The 20,968-nt window shown below is 32.3% G+C and overlaps 1 protein-coding gene across 1 annotated transcript in view; it reads left to right on the top strand.

Annotated features, from left to right (window-relative positions):
- Positions 1–11,917: 11,917 nt before the first annotated feature.
- The window catches only part of LOC118191901 (facilitated trehalose transporter Tret1-like), a 30,950-nt gene continuing 21,899 nt past the window's right edge, over positions 11,918–20,968 (top strand). The window contains exons 1-2 of the mRNA XM_035362756.2: positions 11,918–12,102; positions 18,035–18,240. Of these exons, the coding sequence (XP_035218647.2) occupies positions 18,048–18,240 (193 nt within the window). The 5' untranslated portion in view covers positions 11,918–12,102; positions 18,035–18,047. The remainder of the gene's footprint in view (positions 12,103–18,034; positions 18,241–20,968) is intronic.

The following is a 20,968-nucleotide window of genomic DNA, read 5'->3' on the forward strand; positions in this document are numbered from 1 at the left end:
TCCACAATCACTACACAGAATCGTGATTTCTTCCTTATCTTTTCCCCATTTTTATCCTTTTTCGAACAACACACTTTGCACTGTCTTGTAGGCTCACGTTTCGCAGGAATAGGAGGAAAATGGGATATAAAATGTCGTTCAGTAAGACGGGCAGGGTTATCTATTGTAGGTGGTCTGCCAACATTCTTTTGTCCAGAAGCTGCATCATCATATTTATCTAAAAGCTCTTCTACAACTTGGATTCGAAATTCTAAAAATGTAATACGTTTCCCAACTACATTTTTATAGAGCAAATATGAGTTCCAGAGTACCTTGTCTAGTAAATGTAAAAATATCTTTTTATAATATTTTTTCTGACGTTTTCGGATTGTTGGATGAAAGGATATTTCCTGATCACAGCGATCTACACCACCCATAGTTAGACCGTAATTAGAAACAATCTTCGGCTTGAGTATATCTCCATTTTTTTATTTTTGAGGCTGACCATGGAAGTATCATGAATACTGCTCATCAAACACACATCCTTCATCTTCGGTTGAAGAATCTAAATCATCTATATAACGTTTCAAAGAACTGGACGCTATTTTACAACAAAAAGATCCCATGCACCTTGAACCAAATAACCTCTAACCTTTGAAATCTTCAGTAAAGTGCTGTCATCTATTGAACTGAGCGCACATTAACTTTTCCCGAGATACAGTCGGGTTTGACAAAGAGATGAAGCCGAAATAAACGTCTCCCGATATATATCCGGGTATAACAATACGATGCACTCAAAAAAAAATTACCCCGAGTAATACTCGGGCGTGACGTTTTCGAACACCAGTGCTGTGCCCGAGATTATCTCGGGCATGACAGTTAAAAGGTTAACCAGTGATATTAGCTTTATTGCACCTTGTGCTTCAGTCTAAGGTTCCCAATTAGTGTTCATCTTTACCGCAAACAGAGTAGAATTTCCCTTTCAACGAATGACTAATATATTTAGTATTTACTTGGTAGCCCAAAAGGGACGTTATGCCGAAGAGGATATTAAACTCAAAACAGTATTTTGGGTTGAATCACCATAAACGACATATCACTTCTCAAAGTGTTGCCACCAAATATCATCGCCCTGAATTGTATTTAAAGAAATTGAATGATGAAGAATCTGCATGAATGTATGCATGCTTCTCGTATTCTGAAAAAACAACGGTACCTAGACCCATACAATTTTGAATGACGTAATCCTACTACAAATATGGGATCTGGAAGTCGAAATTTGGAATTTCATTTATTATCGATTTCATATTTTGTAACAATTTAACGAATTTTTGATTAACAAATTCAACGATTTCAAAGCGGACAATGGCAACAATGCACAGAAGTTAAATTTCTGTAAAATACGTGCAATTTTATAGCTAATTGATGGAAAGAAGGAAATGAAAACAGAATTCTAATCTCCTAAAACAATAGTGTTCCTTTTGGTGTGTTGAGATGAGAATTCTTTAACTATTTGATTAATAATGTTGGGTGAAAAGCCCCAGTCAATAGCTACAGCTTTTAAATAATTTAGTTCTTCATCAAGAGGCAGTTTGGAAGAGCAAACTTGAAGTGCACGGAAAACATACGAATAAAATGAAGCTAACTTTTGCTTAGTTGTAAGACATCATGGTTTGAAGTGTGGTAGAAAATAAACCGATGAAGGTTTACGTTAAACCATAGCACTGAAGTTGGATGTGTTACGTTTCTCGATATTCTGATCACACCTAACTTTTTTTTAATTAAACTCAACGATTTCAAAGCGAGCAATAACAACATTGTACGAGAAAAAAAAAATAATTACTTCCAACGCCTCAGATTGTCTATCGGAAATTCTAAAGGTATGCTGTTTTAAAATATTTTGTGATTTTGCTGTTGATTCAAATTTGAAGCGCCAGGAACGTGGTATTTAATAAATAAAATAACCACGGAAAACGTTGATAATAAAAAGTCAAAAAATAGTTTTGTAAAGCTATCTTAGTAGGAAAACTGAAATTTGATATGATAAACTGTGAAAAGGCTGAAAAAAATATAAAAACCTATGACAGTACTTAACGCTGTATCGGGAATTCTAAGTGTATATTGTTATGCTGCTTTTAAAATTTTCGTAATGCCAAGGCGTAAATAATTGGCGTAAGTAAGTATATGGTGTAAGAGAAGAAAATTATGCTTAAAACTAAAAGGACAAAAAAAAAAAAAAAAAAAAAAAATATGTTCGTAGGAGTAAGTGTAACAGCAAACTGTTAGACTGCGATCTCAGCAAGAGTGTAAAAAACCTTAACAAATACTTTTGGGCAGTGTTTAAAATCTGAAACTTTTCCTATTTTTATTTTCTGAAATTTTCTTATATATCTGTCCTTACCTCGTGATATTATCCGAATCTGCAAGATTTCTCCAGAGTCCAAAGGGTATTCAAAGGATGGAGGCTCCACTGTAGTGGTCCGTTCTTCAACTCTGCTATCTGGGCCAAAAATTTTCCATCAGATCGACATTTAGATATCAATTGAATATTTAATATTTTAATTTTCCCCTCGAATTAAAAACTCACAAAGTTTTTACCTGGTGATAGGATATGAGCCTGAAGAATTTGTCCTGAATCCAGTAGGTATTGCATAATTGGCTTTGTGTCCCATTTTCTGTTTGATTTCTGATTTACACGCTTTCCAAGACTAAGACATTGACTTCCAACAAGTAAAATTTCAAAGAAAACAAAAGAGCTCAGTTTCATATCTGCAACTATTATGAATTACCTATGACATAAATTTTAAATGTAAGTGTAATATGAGTTTTTTAAAACTAATCCTTATTCAGAAAATCATACCATTTTTCAAAAAGACAAACGATTGTAGTTTAGATTTTAAGTAACACACATATTGATATTGTAACAAAATGCTTCTGTGCTAAAATCTCTCTTGTTCTTAAATTTTATGGAAACCATAAGTAAAATATATTTCTGGCGAGAAAGAATATTTGGTACTATTCGGTTTTGAGGGCCGGTAAAAAATCGCCAAACTATTGTTGATGCCAGTTCTGCCAAAAATAATTGCTGCAACCCTAACGCAAGAAGGCAAGTATAATAGTAAATAATTATCTAAGATTGATGTTTTAATTTAGATGAAAGGATTAGATTTTTCATATAATACATTTTTATTATTATAATTTATATATATAAAAAAAGGCTAAACATGACTAAATGGAAGCATAAGAGTAAATAAATAACTATTTCAGATCATTATTATAATTTATGTAAAAATTGCTAAACATAGCTGAATGGATGCCTGCATCGCTATTTCGCTATCGAGTTATCGCTAAAGCATAGTTTCATCTCGTTGGTTGTTCAAACATAATTTTCTATGATGAATGATGCCTTTTCTTTGAAAAAATTCTTGGTAAAGTGCAGAATCGCCCACTTATTTTGTTTGCCGCTTTTTACAAAGGTAAAAACAATTGGATTTTTGCCAATTTTCTTTTACTTTTTAAGTGAAAATAGGTCGATGTGTACATAGATAATGTCAAGGGTGTACGCAGTGCCATTTTTGTGCAATTCTGAGATTTTTTTTAAATGAAAATAGGTCGATGTGTAGATGGACACCGAGTACGTGCAATTCTTAAAAACGCGTCAAACGGTGGGTGATTCTGCATTTTACCCAAAATTCTATTGCAGACTTTTCGTCATGGGCAATTCCCAAATTGTTAATCCATAGGATATCATAAAAGGATTTAAAAATTAAACTAGTATTTCAATGGCGTCTCAAGAAATATAGAACTATATAAACTTACGCAATCTGAAACCAGCGCATACGCTAGATTTGGCGCGCTGTTAATGGGCGCGTTTGCTAGATTTGGCGCTTTTGCGCATACATTTTCGATGCAATTTTTTTACGGTCCTCAAAACGGAATAGTACCGAATATTTTAGTGTGTTCAACAGAATGTCTTAGGTGCCGTTTGCTGACATCTCTCAAATAAAATTATATTATAAGATGGCTTGAAATTATGGTGTTGCTCCTTATATACACCCCCTTTTAAAGGGTGACTAGGGATAAATCCCCAAATCCTGGTCGTGAAGAATCATCATCCACCACCTTTTAGCTCGGGCGCGACTGTAGAGACATTAAGATTTTTGAAGTAGGAAACACGGAAAATGAGCAATGCGTTTACAGGGACTCAAACCTATAACTAACGAATACGAACCGAGTGTGCTACTGTTACACCACGAAGGCATGCAGAATCGAAAGGGGGGAATATCTTATATACTCCGGCTTTTAAAGGGTGACTGGTGATTAAGGGATCCGATCACCAAATCCTATAGTGGTGAAGAATGATCACCCCCCCACACCTTTTAGTTCGTGCGCCATTGGAGAGTCATTAGGATTTTTGGAAGAGGAGACGCGAAATACAGTAAGACCCCGCTTAACGCTGTTTCGTTTAGCGCTGTTTCGGTTTAGCGCTCTTTTATTTCAACCCGGGGATTCTCCGAAATTGTGCGCAGCGCTAGGTTTCCAAATAACATATCCGAAACAGTGTAGTTGTGTTTCTTGCATTTTAATCATTTGAAACAACATTTGTTGACATTATTGTAAGTTTAAATTTGATATATAATACTATAAAGATTAAGTGTATACAGTGACAAATATTATGTATGATCTTTAGTTTTTATCATGGGTGATAATACGAGTAAAACACAAGAAAAGAAAGCAACCAGAAAAAGGCATTTCACTGGAAACTCAAATGCAAGTGATTAGAAGATCAGATTCCGGTGAACGTCAATCTCAAATTAGCGCTGCATTGATTTTGGAAACTTCAACAATAAGGACAATTCTTAAGAATAAAAAAAAAAAAATACTGTCATCGGCAACTGCAACTACGTCAAGCTCTGCAACTAGAATTACCCGTTCTAGAAATAACATTATAGAGGAAATGGAAAAACGGCTGTCTATATGGATTGACGACGAAATTGAACGCAATATGCCATTAAGCCAATCTATCATAATGCCTTCTTGACAAAAAGGCAGAAAATTGGAAACCCAGAATAGACTGAATGATCTGACTAAGAATTTTATTTGTTTTTAAAAGTATATGCGTTTATATTGTTTTTATTTTTGTAAGAAATAAATGTTTGATTTTATTTTTATTAAAAAAACATTATTGAATTTAATGCCTAACCATTTTTTATCCGTCTTTCCCTAACCCCATTATTTACATGTTAAGATAGCCTCGCTTAGCGCTGTTTCGCATTACGCTCTACTTCGATGGAACGTATCCCCCGCGTTAAGCGGGGTCTTACTGTATGTGCAATGTCCTCGTCTGGACTCGAACCTGGACTTCTCGAATACGCTGCGAGTGTGCTACCTTGCACCACGAAGGCATGCAGAAAAGAGGGAGAAAATGTCTTAAAACTTTTGGAGTTTGAAATTTTAATAACTTTACATTTATTTACATTTTATTTTTAGCCCAAAAAGGCTATTCGTCTCCAAACACGATTTTTCGTTATTTCACTTTTATTGTATTCAGATGGACATTTTTTATACTCGCATTGTTACAATGAATTTTAAAATGCTATATTTATTGAATATTAGTTGCATTAAATTGCGGACGAAGCGACAGTTCAAATTATTTTGTTGAAATTCAGGAAGACACCCACTAATATTTTAACTGGTCTGTATTATATGTGACTCAAGTTCACTCTATTGATTTAATATAAAAAAGATTAAATTATGCTGCGTAAAATTATTTTTTTAATGTGTGGACGTGCCCTGAAATTTATGTTGCAAACTGATAAATCATAACCCCCCCCCATTTTTTTGGATTTATCAAACCCTGTTTGTTATTATTAAAAGACTCCATGTTTCTTATTAAAAAAGCCTTGATCCCTGCTTTTTTTTTTTTTTTTTTTTTTAATTTAACTAAAATGAAAAAGTTTTAATTTTTCGGATATGTCGCGCAGAAAAATAATTTTGTTACTTCAAATGCACTTTGTAGAAGATAAACTGGTAAATATCTTTTGTTTCTTCAAATGCACTCAGTGGAAGATAAATAATTTTTTGTTTCTTCGAACGTATCAGTGGAAGATGAGTTAATAAACAATTTTTTGCTTCTACTGTTGAGTCATTAGGTTCTTTTAATGCAAGAGACGTGAAAAATGTACAATGCCGTCGCAGGTGCTCGAACTGCGGAAAAGAGGAAGAAAATGCTTTATACCTCAAATGCACTCTGTGGAAAATAAATTAACAAATTATTTTTTTTTCCTTCAAATGCATTTTGGGAAAGATAAATTAATAAATACCTTACGTTCCTCCTGTTTATAAATTAATAAATTAGCTATTGCATTATTTAAAAAATGAAAGAAAATTTAATTTTATTGACAGAAATCCTAAGAAATGTGTATATCTAAATTTTAGCCAAACAAAAGGTCCATTCAAAGTCTATCTCTGAATAATTTAATACATGTAGCTTTCAAATTCAAAGACAATAAATTATGCAACTTTCCAGATTTTCTTCCTGTAGCAAGTTTGAAATTAAATATGTAAACAAAACAAATTTATGTGCTTAATTGATTAACATTATAAATGTAGATATACACTAAAAATGTTTAAAAGGTTTTCGGAATCAGTTTTTTCAATAATTTCAAGCCTAAATCGAATTTTGAAAAAGTCGTTTCACTACTCTGCATTGTCATCTCAGGCAGTCTGAGTATAAAATTTCAACTCGCTAGCTTATCAGGAAGTTAATTAAAAATCGATGACAAAACTCCTACCATAGTGAAACAACATGAATGAATTAAATTAAAAGCTTATAAACCACAGTGTTTAGACTACTTTCAACTTAAACCTTCAGGATGGAATAAAACAATTACGAAGATTCACGTTTCCATCAGTTTATGTCGAAGTATGAATTTAAGAAGTATTAATTAAGTAAAATGTTATAATTACGGGGAAACATTATTTTGATTTATTTGTTATGGGAAAAACGCATTTATTCGTTTAAAATACTGTAATAAGAAAGCAAGTTAATTTCTCATTTCTTACAAATTTATCTAAAATCAATTTTATCAGAATTTTGCTACATATTTACAGAATTTTATTTAAAAAAGGTATTGTAATTAAAAAGACCTACCATATCAACGTAAGAAAAGGTACTTTTCACGGAGGAGCTTGATGAATAAATAGAATTGTTTTGTTTTTGTGTTTGTTTCTGAAATTCATGCTGTTACTTTTAATTTGTAATTTACTAGAATTGTTAACAATGAGCTATAAATAAAACAATAAATCTATTGCAACATATGCTCAGCAAGAATCCGAAGATGAATTAATTGTTGAATGCATTATTAAGGCATTATTGATTAATAATGCATTATTATTGATTAATAATGCATTAAAAGCATTTTTGATTAATAATGCATAATTATTAAAAGCATTTTTGATTAATAATGCATAATTATTAAAAGCATTATTGATTCTTTAATAATACGTATGATATGTCTCGGTAGCATATTTTTAATTAGCAAAACTTAGCGCGATTGAAGTTAAGTTCAGAATTACACATTTTAAAACAAACAAAGCAAATTTACGCAAATGGCGCGGCGCGCAGTAAACGGCCTATAAAGAAAAACTATATAAATTAATAACTAGATAAATTAATTTTTATTTATAAAATAAATTAATAACTAGACAATTCTGTTTTCACTGGATGGCGCACGATGAAATGTTAGGACTTTAAATTTTTGTTATTAACTTTTCGGCAAGGAGAATGCGCAGTTATGAACGGATGAGATGCTAGATATCGAATATAATTTCGATTTAGTTTTTCTGTACATTTTTACGTTTAATTATTTGAAATTAAGTTTTTCTACTTTTGAGAGGTAGATTTATTGAATAGATTTCTGAAAATATGAATAGGCAAGCTCAACCGGGATCGAATTAGATAGAAGGAAGAAAGGTAAGTGAAACCTTTTTCCTTAATTTTAGGACTAAGAATTTTTGAAAACTTGGAATTTGCGTTATTAGAGTTTTCTAAAAAGCCTGCAGGCGCAGCTTTTAGCTAGCAAACTGATAAGGCCAGAGCGATTGAGATAAGCGTCTCAATTTGATAAGATTGAATCCCAATTTGATAAGATGATTTTGATTTCTATTGATTTACTGACGGTAAATTCCTTTAAGTTTAGGGTTTTTAACCTTTGTATTCCAGTTATTTTACTACTTATATAATAGTTAATTCCTATGTACCCTTAGTACGTCTTATTTCCGAATTTAATGATTGCTTCCAAGAGCTTTAATTTTAAAAGTAAGTTTTTCTTTTCTACCACGTGTTTTAAGATTTATAGTTTAATATGCGTTATTAATTTTAGCCTTATTTCTTATATTTTCACACTGTACACATGGCCTTTCTTTAAACTTCACTATATTACTAATTGTTATTGTTTATTTCATTTTACGCAAAACTTTTTTCCATACCTTTTAACTAATACAGGGCGCCTCAAAAGGTCTTTGCCAAACTCAACATGCTTATCTGTCATATGACAAAAAAGATTCGCATAGACTCTTCGCTCCGAAAATGCAAATGGCGATCGCCAGGGGGCAATGTTTGCAAGCGTAGAGAGCAAAAAAAGGAAGGATGGGGGAAGAGGTCTTAATATGATTTTTATTAAAGAACATGGTTGAATCGCAGAAGATATTCAAAATTCCTTCAATTCTCCACAATGCATGCTTCACAACGTCTACGCATGGATTTACGGACCCGTTCCAAATGAGCAGGTGTGTGTGCCGTATCCATGATCCTGGCGACTAGATTCATGTCCGATGTTCCTGTCGTCTCGTGCACCATGGACATCATGTACCCTCACAGGTAGAAATTCAAGGAAGTCAGGTCAGGGGGATCGCAGTGGTCTATGCAAAATATACATTAAAAAGCCAAAACGTTATGAGCACCTACTCAATAAGGCATTGCTATCTTTGAGATGCAAAATACCTGCATCTCGTCTTAGCATATCTGCCACAAGATTTTGGTAGATGACGGGAGACAGTTTGTATCAAATGTCTAAGCAACGGTCACGCAAAGTCGAGATATTCTGACATGGTGGTGTCTGAGCTCTGAGCTGCCGCTCCATGACATCCCAAATGTGTTCTATCAGATTGAGATCCGGCGACTTAGGTGTCCAGGACATTAATTGGAACTCAACCTTATACTTTTGGAACCACTCCAACGCAATTAGAGACTTGTGATATGGGATGTTGTCCTACTAGATGATTCCATTTCCTGCTGCGAAGACAGGCGCCATATAAGAGTGCAACAAACTGCTGTTTCCAGAAATATGTTATTGACCTATAAAACACAATATATATATATATATATATATATATTTACTGTCACATGCTAGAAATGTGGATGACACTCTAGTACTGTTTGATATAACAAGAGATCAAACAATTGATGAGAAAGGAACAAAAACGGTTCACATAACAACAACAGATCATGAAAAATCTCAGCTCAACATAATGCTTTTCTGTTTAGCGGACGGTGCAAAATTAAAGCCCATGGTTTTTTAAAAGAAAAATGAAGCCGAAATTAATTTCTCAAATGATGTTTTCACTCATGTTTCATCAGAAAGGATGTGCGGACGAAAACTATATAAAATTGTGGATGAGAAATGTTTGGCAAAAGTGTCCTGTTGCCTTAAGGATTCCAGAAAATCTTTTAGTTTGGAACATGTTCAGATGCCACCTAACGGACAATACGAAGAATGTGATAAAAGTGTATGGCACAACCCCTGGAATTATTTCGGGCTGCTTAACGTCATTAATTCAGCTCTTCGATGTGACTATCAATAAACCATTCAAAGGAAATTTAAAATACTAGCGAAAAAGCTGAATTTTGTGTTAAAATTGTTTTGCTGGCAACAGCCTTTTTTTAGGCTTTCGCCACTAGTAAGGCTGAACACGGTAATCATTTTATTTTGGAGGCACCTAATAGGCGACCACCGTTACCTCCTATGAAGAGATAGGCAAGTTAGATCCATGCCTTCTCCGGAATTTGAGCCTGGGCCCTTTGGTACTGCAGTGGACTTTCCTAACCACTATACTGCCTAGGCGGCTATACTTGGAATGTTAGATGATGGAAAAACATTTACAAAAGGAGACCGAATGAGATGTGCGAGTGTAGAAATAGTGTGTGAGAAGCATGGTATGAAATTAAACCAGACATAATTCAAACGTCATTTAAAAAATGTAGTATATCTAACAATCTAGATGGAACGAAAGAGGTTTATCAATTGATGGATCTGAATAACAGAGATTTTGAGCTTTAGGGGTAGTGTTGGCACCTGGGCCCTACCCCATGTAGAACAATCTACCTTTCCTAATTGTTGTAAGAGAAAACTGTAAAAGGGATTGTATCTGACTGAATTTACAGAGATGTAATAAAAATTAGATAATTGAACATGAGACAGCACCCTAAATTCACAGACCAGAAAAGCTAGTTCGAACTGTTGATTTGTTTAGAAACATAGAAATTGAATGACATAGGTAGTTACGAGTCAATTGACGCATTAGGTAATTACGTAAACTGGAGAGGGGTGAGGAGCAACACTGCATAAGTGAGATATAAAAACAAATATTATAGAAATACATAGGTATAACAAATACAAAAGATTACAATTTCACGTCATATAGTTGTTGAGGACAGTCATTGGCCTATTACTATTTGCTAAATCATTGTAATTATAAGAAGAGATTTTAATAATGGGATTGTTTATAGACGTCTGCTTCTCACTAAATCTTTCTGAAAGAAAATAGAAATGAGTCCTGAGCTGAACAATATTTAGTTCCTCGTGGATCCGGTTATTACGAAGGTACTACGTGGCATCTACGATCTGCAACCTTTTTCTATTACTTTTGCAGGCAAATGCCCAGACTGGACACACATAGCAAAGCATGGGGCGCGATATGGAATTGTAAATGAGTAACTTGTTATCTATAGATGTAAAGCTGTTTCGAGCAATTAAGGTTCGAGGAATTTAGTTTTATGAACTCGAAACTTCTGTATAATAGGTTTAATGTGTGAGGTCCATGTGAGCGAATTATTGAGAATCACCCCAATATAAGGGACTTACTTGGCCCAGAGGATTAATGTTCCATAGAAATTGAGATTTTCCAGAATTTTCTTTTTTCTTGTGAAGAGGATAGCCTTTGTTTTATCCACATTCACCATAATTTTCCATTTAGTAAGCCAAGTGAGATGTGGGCTTTTAATCGTTGTGTAACTGGCTAACAAATGCACTTTAAGTTAGGATCGCTATACCGTCTGCATACATGGCTAGAGTAGCGATGGGCATGGTTGGAATGTCGTTCACATAAATCTTGAAGAGATTAAGACGAAGTAAGGACCCTTGTGGGTACCCTTGTTGAAATAGTACGGCTGTTGGAATATGTGCCTGAAACGTGAACGAATATGTGCCTGAAACGTGAACGAGATGGTGAAGATGCAAAGGGAATTTGATGATATGCCTGAAGGTATATTGAAAGACGGATACGACAAACTTTTCATGCTATCTGATTTCATATGATATGTCATTTTTTTAAGTAAATAACATTTAAGTACATTTAGAAATCTAATTCTTGTATGCTCATCTCTTCCTTATTAAATCTATCATTTCTATATCTGACTTATTATGCTTATTCGTAAATTTCGAGATTTAGGCGGCGCAATTTATGGTAATTACTGAACTATTTCACCAGATTTTTAAGCTTCAATCAGTCTTTTTTAGTCAGTCTTCAATCAGTCAGTTTTTTAACGCTATGAGCGAAGCCGAATGTTTTCTCGCCCATTCTGACTGTAGTAATAAATTATACTTCAACAGAAAAGAAGGAATGCGTTCTCTTTATGTGTCTACTTCCGCAAATTAGTCAGCTGATGTTTGTTGTGAAAGACTATTGTTGAAGCTGTCTTGTGGCTTGTGTCTTGTGGAAGATTCGGTTATACGATACGCATTTTGATGGGAATATATATATCTTTCAAATTCATGAAAAAGTTATATGCATTGTGTTCTTTAACTAGGCTTGTGATATTTTTGTAAAGTTCGAAGAGAAGTGGTATGAAAAACCTGTTTTAAAATAATGAATAATTTTGTGCATCAGTTCACATGTTTTCATTTAAAATTTTAATTTATTCATTTATAATCCTGCATCATTAGTACTCTATGGAACTGTTTATTACGTAGTCATTAGATTATTTTTGGCATTTTGTGTACTTAATGATTAATATTCCGAAACACAATAGAGATTATTTAGATTCGCATGCAAATATTGCACGAGACTCTGTATGTCGTCTTTTATTTTTAACAATCTAAATTTGCTCTTGATTTTCTAAATTTTTGCTTAAAATAGCATTTGAATATTTCTAAAAAAGTTTATTTTAATTTGAAACCCTTCATATTATAACAGCAGGTAAAATTGTTGGTTTAAAGTTTAATCCGAAGATTCACCAAGTTAATTTTATGAGGATGTTGCAAAACATACGAAAGTTATTTGCCTTTGTTATTTAAATAGGCTAGTTTATTCAGCGATCATTTTATGTAGATATATAGCATCATATTAACTTTATAAACATATCAACATCTTTATAACACCATATCAATCTTTATCAACTTTTCCCGCCATAAAATTGCAGTTGTCACTTATGTTCCATACTTCCATGTGCTTGCCTAAATTGATATATCTGATTCCGTAGACTTTTATATTCTGTATTATGCATTTCTTCAACATGCTCTGTTAATGCCATCATTTAATATAAACCAAGTGTCTTAAGGTGTAATTTCATTTTGCTTAAATTATTTAATATAAGAAGTTTCATATATAGAAAATGACCCCAATTTTTTTTTTTTTTTTGTAAAATGCAGAATGTAATAATATAGTTTTTTAGTGAGTTGCATATAATGTGTCAAATCTTATGCTCCCTATAACAGTTAGTCTAGCCTAAACCAATTCTGAAACCTTTTCAAGTCATGCCTCTTATCTCATAGACCACTACAAGAAAATAATTTTTGTGAGATGAATTTCATGTTTTAAAAAGTATATATTTTTATGTAACATCTTTTTATAATTATTTTATTCACTTTATAATGTACAAAAAGACTGTGTAATTTATGAAATAAAGAGCAATTGTGATCTAAAGGGTATTAAATTTAAAAAAAAAAAGGTTAATCTTTGGATTATGGTAACTTGGCAATTTTTTGGCAAAAATTTGGCAACCAACCTTCCTATAGCAACCTGTTAGTTTTGTTTTGGACACCATTATATTTTCACGAAGTAAAGGCATGATTGATTGTTTTTTTTTTTTTTTTTTTTTACTCAACATTTTTTCCAACAATCTGCTAGCCGAATTACGCTTATCCTAGAACTTTTATGAAACAAAAATGCTTAATCATGACGAAGATTAGGTGCGAAATTGGGAGAAAGTGCAGAATCGCAAACTGCTTACCGCATTTTTAAGAATTGCACATACACAGTATCATCCATATACACGTTGACCTATTTTCACTTAAAAAAAATCCCAGAATTGCACAAAAATGGCATTGTGCACACTCTTGACTTTATCCATGTACACTACAAAAGTCTTAGCTAGTAACTTTCATCGCCTTACCAAAATGTCGCCAAACTACTTGTTACCATATTCCAAAGATTAGCCAAAAAAAAAAAGCTTAATATTTATTTGTTTACTTTATTAAACATTTCTTTCAACGCGTGCATGCGTAAAGCATACATTACGCATAGTCGAAATTAGAAAATTGCAACCAGAAAACTATTTTATGAAAATGAACCCAATTTTTTTTTTTTTTTTTTTTGTAAATTGCAGAATGTAATAATGTAGTTTTTTAGTGAGCTGCATATAATATGTCAAATCTTATGCTCCCTATAACAGTTAGTCTAGCCTAAACCAATTCTGAAACCTTTTCAAGTCATGCCTCTTATCTCATAGACCACTTCAAGAAAATAATTTTTGTGAGATGAATTTCATGTTTTAAAAAGTATATATTTTTATGTAACATCTTTTTATAATTATTTTATTCACTTTATAATATACAAAAAGACTCTGTAATTTATGAAATAAAAAGCAATTGTGATCTAAAGGGTTATCAAATTTAAAAAAAAAAAAAAAAAAGCTTAATATTTATTTGTTTACTTTATTAAGCATTTCTTTCAACGCGGACGTGCGTAAAGCGTACATTACGCATAGTCGAAATTAGAAAATTGCAACCAGAAAACTATTTTATGCGTATTCGTGATATTTATAATGACGAGGAAATTGATTTAAATCATATCGGAGTACATCGAGATGAAACGCTACATTTAGTAAGGAATTATAAGCCGAATAAAATAAAAACATCTGCCCTGAAGATGAGGATAGTGCTGACAGATCAACTTCCAGTTCATTGCGTGCCGTGACGTTCCTCCCTCCCCTGCAGAGCAGCGTGAAATTGATAAACAGATTTCGGAATGGTTAGAGAAACAAATCACCTCTCTGTCACTTTATTCATGCTTTTATCCATTTTTTGCAGCAATTCCACTTTTTGCTTATTGGACATCGAAACATGCTTTCGCTTTGTAGATCCTTTGGCAGCTCCAGAATCGGAAATTCTTTTTGACATAATCGAAAGTTCAAGCTTACTTTTATAAAATTGCTGTAACTGTCTGCAAAAAATAATGAGCCGTATCCAATTAGAAGATTAAGGAACAACGCAATCTGCAACATTAACTGAAATAGATAATTTTAGGGTTGATCTTTACAATATGGTAACTGGTAGTTTGGCGACATTTTGGAGGCGATAAAGGTTACTACCTGGGACTTTGGTAATAATGTCAGCAGTACTCAGTTCCGATTACGCATTATTTTGTGTGAGAGAAATGAGAGATCATGTGATATTAATGGACGAATTACGGTTCTTTAATCGGAAAAGGGGGGAAATCGGGGAAAAAATCTGGAAATTTTGTATTTGGCTTTATTCTGTATTGTGTGAAACAGTGTTCGTTAATTTTTGGATCCCATGGCCGTAACTAAAGTGAATTCGAAATGGGTATTTAGTGGTATTGAAAAGGGTAGTAATAAATGTTTGATTAAGGTTGTGCGAGATAGAAATAAAGATGTTTTATCAAGTTATTTATTTTACCTGGTACCTTGCTGTGAAATATAAGTATGATTTTAAAGATCCTGAAACAGAAAGAAGAAAAGTTTATCGGACACGTAATCAAGATTCTGAAGAAGATTAGGTAAGTTAGTATTTTTAATTATTTGAGGGTATTATTTTTATGCATTGTTCTAAATGTAAGGTGGAAAGGAATTTGGTATTATTGGGAAAATTGTTATTAGCAATGATTTAGTTTAAAGTAATTAGGATTGTAAGGTAATTTTTATTAATTTAATGTATGTGCTCATTTATATTTTAAGTAGTGTTTTTGAATTTAATTATATTTTAATGAAATGATAGTTATTTTGTGAATTTTATGTTTGTAGGAATTTGGTATACGTTTTAGTTGAAGTAAACGTGCATGGAAATAATTTAAATATCTGACACTAAGTATTTGTAATGGTTGCGGTATGAATTCGTTGGTGACGTTTATAATATAATAGATGATTTAGAGGTAAAAGTTTTTGGATATTTTATTTATTTTATATGTGGAAATGTTCATATTTGGAAAGGGTAAATACTTTTCCGCGATCAGGTAATTTCATATATGTTCTTTTTACCGGGTTTAAAGATTGAGAAAATTGTCATGTATTTTCATGAAATTTTTCTAATTTATGAGAAAAAAGCAGTGTACGTGAATATAGTGAAGAGTGTGCGCAATGCCATTTTTGTGCAATTCTGGGATGTTTTTTTAAGTAAAAATAAGTCGACGTGTACATGGTTTAGTGATATTTTAATTAAATGATAGTTATTTTGTGAATTTTATGTTTGTAGGAATTTGGTATACGTTTAAGTTGAAGTAAACGTGCATGGAAATAATTAAATATTTGATACTAAGTATTTGTAATGCTTGCGGTATGAATTCGTTGGTGACGTGTATAATGTAATAGATGATTTAGAGGTAAAAGTTTTTGGATATTTTATTTATTTTATATGTGGAAATGTTCATATTTGGAAAGGGTAAATACTTTTTCGCGATCAGGTAATTTCATATATGTTCTTTTTACCGGGTTTAAAGATTGAGAAAATTGTCATGCATTTTCGTGAAATTTTTCTAATTTAAGAGAAAAAAGCAGTGTACATGGATATAGTGAAGAGTGTGCGCAATGCCATTTTTGTGCAATTCTGGGATGTTTTTTTAAGTAAAAATAAGTCGGCGTGTACATGGTTTATGTGTATGTGTTATTTTGAAAAACGCGTAAGGAGTATGGTGTTGTGCACTTTTTCCCAATTTTGCAGTGAATATTTGTCATGATTAAGCAGTTTTGTTAGATAAAATTTCTAGCATAAGTGTAATTCGGCTAGTAGATTGTTGGAAGAAGTGTTCAGTAGATAAAAAGAAAAGAAACATGTCTTTACTTCGTGAAGACAAAATGGCGGCGGGAAAAAAAAAATAGAGGGTTGCTGTAGGAGAGTTGGTCGCCAAAAAAACGCCAAGTTACCATAATGTAAAGATCAACCAATTTTAGCTTAGCTTATACCATCCGCTATACATTAAATGCGCATGCGTAAACGCACATGTACAAACGCATTATGCGCATGCGCAGAAAGTTTGTAGCTTTGAGGTTCGGATTATAGATCATTCCGGATTATGGACATCCGGATTAAAGACTTTTGACCGTAGTGAATATGAAATTACCAATATTTTCTTAATGAAGTAAGATTAGTATAATTTTAGACTTTGAAATGACTGTCTTTTAAATGTAACAAATAAGCTAAGAATATTCTGAACTATTTCAAGCTTGAGGTATTTGTTACATTCTTTTATGGTTTGCATGAATATATGCATGATGTGTAGAATATATTCCAGCACCCCTGAAAATAAAGGTACTTTAGCCTAGTCTTAAAAATTTGTATATGAATTGGAATTTCTTTTATATAAACTATAATATATAAAATAATAAGATTTCACTTGTTTTCATTGTAAAATTATGTGTCTATGTACATGAAAAATAGAACAGTGAAACAAACTGATTAAAAAATTGAGTAATTTATTGTTTTCCATGTGATTTCATTTAAGCAAGGTTATATCTAATTAAGGATAGTTTACTTGAGCAGATTTCACAGTACTAGCACGAAATATGAAATATTTCTGTTGAAGTGCAGCATATGCAGTTAATAAACATGAGTGAAACTCGATTTCGTCACAACCCATAAAATGTATAAAACTTTTTTTTAATATTCAGAATTGAACGGTAAAAATTTTCCTTTAAAATATTCTTATATTCTTAGATAGCATAAGAAAATCAAAATATAAAGCATGGAAATGACATTTGTTTATGCAAAATTATATTCTTTAAGTTAAATTAGCTGTAATGTAACCTTGTGATTTAAGATTATAAATCAAATACAGTACAAAGTCCGTAATCTGGACTCGTCGGGACTTTGGTGATTCCGGATTAGGGGTTTTTCCAGATTATAGATTAAATATTAAATTTAAATCTGGTAAGATGGCATGCAGAAATTATACTATTAAATATGTGAAACAAAAAGCAATTATGATCTAAAGGGTATAAAATTTTACAAAAAAATGCTTAATATTTATTTGTTTACTTCATTAAACATTTCTTTCAACGTGTGCATGCTTAAAGCATATGAACGTAATGTATGCTCGTTCTCTATGCGCATGCGTAAAGTTTGTTGCTTTGAGGTCCGGATTATAGATCATTCCGGATAATGGATGTCTGGATTTACTGCATGAAAAGAATGAGCTCTTATTTTCTCACAGTAAAATGTGGATGTAATGTAACCAAGCTTTAATAACTTTCTTTAAATTTTGTGTTATTTAGTTTTAATTTCAGCTTTTCTGAGATCTTGCTTTTTCTTTGTAATATTTTTAGAAACAAGCTCAAGATGGCACGTAGAAAAGTATTATTTGCTGTAAATGCAGCATTTCTGAATGCTGTGACTGTAGGTATAGCTTCAACGTATTCTTCAGCAGCAATAGAAAGCATGAAATCTAGCTACCTCAAACCTGATGTTACAGAAGTTTCGTGGATTGGAAGCTCTCTTCCTTTAGGTGCCATCATTGGTGGGATAACAGCTGGTGAGTCTCTTTTTGTAAAATTTCCGTTTCTAATTCTTGTGTTATTGGCTATGGAATAGTTTCATCTGTAAGCTAATTTTAAGCTTTAAATTCATTATAATATCATAGCAAATATAAGAAGTATATAAGGAAACTTATGCTAAAGGGGAAAAGTCTCTTAGTGAATTTTCACTGACAAATTTGTAAGCATTGCCAATCCATAATGCATGGACCAAAATGTTATAAAATTTTTTTTTAACTAAATAAAAAAATAGAGCAAAAATGAGTTTAATTGGATTAACTAACTAAAATAACTATACCTTTGGAATTTTACAGCTATGCAAAATGCAAGCAAATGATTAATTCCAAATGACAACGCAGGACTGTGTTGTGAAAACTTTTAAACTGAATTATATATTATTATTATTTTCTTAACATACTCTAATACTTCCCCTTGTCAATAAAAAACACAAATAATAATAACTAGAAATGAAAGTCGCAAGAGTCCTATCGTATCACAAAGAATCAACAGTCTTGGTTTAAATAAGGTTTAGTCAATATGTCAGCAACTTGCTCCTCAGTAAGTATCTCTGCACAATGATTAGCTTTTTTACTACTTTCTCTTGTATGAAAATGTGCTAGATATTGACATATTTTGTATGTTGATGATACTCCAAGTTTTGTGACAGTCTAACCATAGCAGTGTACTTAAATTATGGAACTTCATATAACTTGGTAACATCACTAAAACGTTTTAACCAGATTACTTCTCTAACACACTTACTGAAGTTATCTTTCTTTTACTTTACTACCTGAAGTTATCTTTCTTTTAGTTTACTACCTGAAGTTATCTTTCTTTTAGTTTACTACCTGAAGTTATCTTTCTTTTAGTTTACTACCTGAAGTTATCTTTCTTTTAGTTTACTACCTGAAGTTATCTTTCTTTTAGTTGTCAAAGTTGTCACAATGGACTGCCTGTGGCTAATTTAATAATATAGTTCCACCACTTGATCCAGTTGTCTTTCAAAAGATTTTAAATGTGGCATGAAGGAATGGCAGCACAGTATGCTAAATTTGGCCTTGTACCTAACATAAGATACATTAAAGCTCCTACAGCTTCTGTACAGGAGAAAATTTCTCTATTTGGCTTATTCCCTCCCCGTCTCCCTTCAAGTTATTTATTTTAGAATGGGAGTTGGCACTAGTTTGAAATCTTCCATCCAAAATTTTTGAACGATTTTTTTATAAACTTGCTGATTAATTTTGATGCTTCGATCTTGAAGATGCTTAATTTCTAGACAGGTTTAGATGTCATTCTGAATATCGACTTCAATTCTGTTAGAAATTTTATAGATCTGTTGATGCAACAAAACCATCATTTACATCTAAGCACACTGTAAGCTTCTTGCCACGTTTGTTTCTTATAAATAAGCGTGGATCAATTTCACTTGTCTTGAAATTGTGACATAAAATTTCCAAAATACTTATTCAAGTAGCATGATGCTTGTTTTAATCCATATATACTATGTTTCAGCTTAAAGACTTTGTCAGAACTATCAGTATACATTCTTCAAGTGTGTCGTATGAAAATGCTGAACAAAAGATCAAACTGAGCAAGATGCATTTTCTTGTTGGCTGCAATTCTAGAATCAGCAATAAAAGGCTTCATATATCATTATATAATTTTCACGATGCTGTAACTTTCTCAGGTATCTTTGCTGTGCATTATTTTTCAACTTGATGTCTCATATTCATGTTCTGGACTCTGCTTCTGATATATTTCCAGATGTTTTTTTATTTTGTTCTTTCTCTGAATTATCTTCTTCATTAAAAAACTTTCCTGGATAGTTCTTTGTTATAGGGATTCCTGAGAGTAAATCGGCAGTCAGCCGAAATATCTTGCCAAAATTTGGCTGCATTTTCTTATACCTTGCTCTGTGATTGTATGTTAGCACAGCTGCATATTCGTATACCTTGCCACATAATCATATACAGTACAAAGTCCGAAATCCAGACTCGTCGGGACTTCGGCGATTCCGGATTTGGAATTTTTCCGAAAATTAGATCATCAATTTAAATCTGGCAAGATGGCATGCAGAAATTATACATTTAATTATTAAATTAAAAATATAAAATGTATCAAATTTACAAAAAAAACAAAAAACAAAAAAAAAAAAAGCTTAATATTTATTTGTTTATTTTATTAAACATTTCTCTCAATGTAAGTTGTTTAAGTTGCTTCCGCAAAAAATTCAAAAAGTTCCTTTTTCTTATGTCATATACAGTTGACTTTCCAATGCCCTACTCCTCTGCCTTTATCCAATTTTTGTTTAATGGACATCGAAACATGGTTTCACTTTGTAGATCCTTTGGCAGCTCCAGAATTGGAATCTCTTTTCGGCATAATCAAAAGTTCAAGCTTATTTTTTATAAAATTACCTTAATAATAACAGTCTGCAAAAAATAATAAGCTGGATCAAATTAGAAGATTAGAGAGCAGTGCAGTCTGCTACATTAAATGGAATGCCTTAGAATGAGTAAAGATAATTTTAGCCTAGCTTAATAGCGTCCGTTATACATTATTGGTTGTGTATCAGAAGATTGGCGACGAAAGCCAGTTTGTTTCGCTAAATTTTATCTTGCTCCTATTGCGTACTGAATTAAGCCCGGATTGTGTTAGTTATTTACTATACCTATGTTTATTTCTTGTACATGCTTAAAACTGATCTGAGTCCTGAATAAATTCCCA

The sequence above is a fragment of the Stegodyphus dumicola genome, chromosome 2 (genome assembly GCF_044657685.1).
Source record: "Stegodyphus dumicola isolate Sdum_Otavi_A_Nest chromosome 2, ASM4465768v1".
Classification (NCBI taxonomy): Eukaryota; Metazoa; Arthropoda; class Arachnida; order Araneae; family Eresidae; genus Stegodyphus; species Stegodyphus dumicola.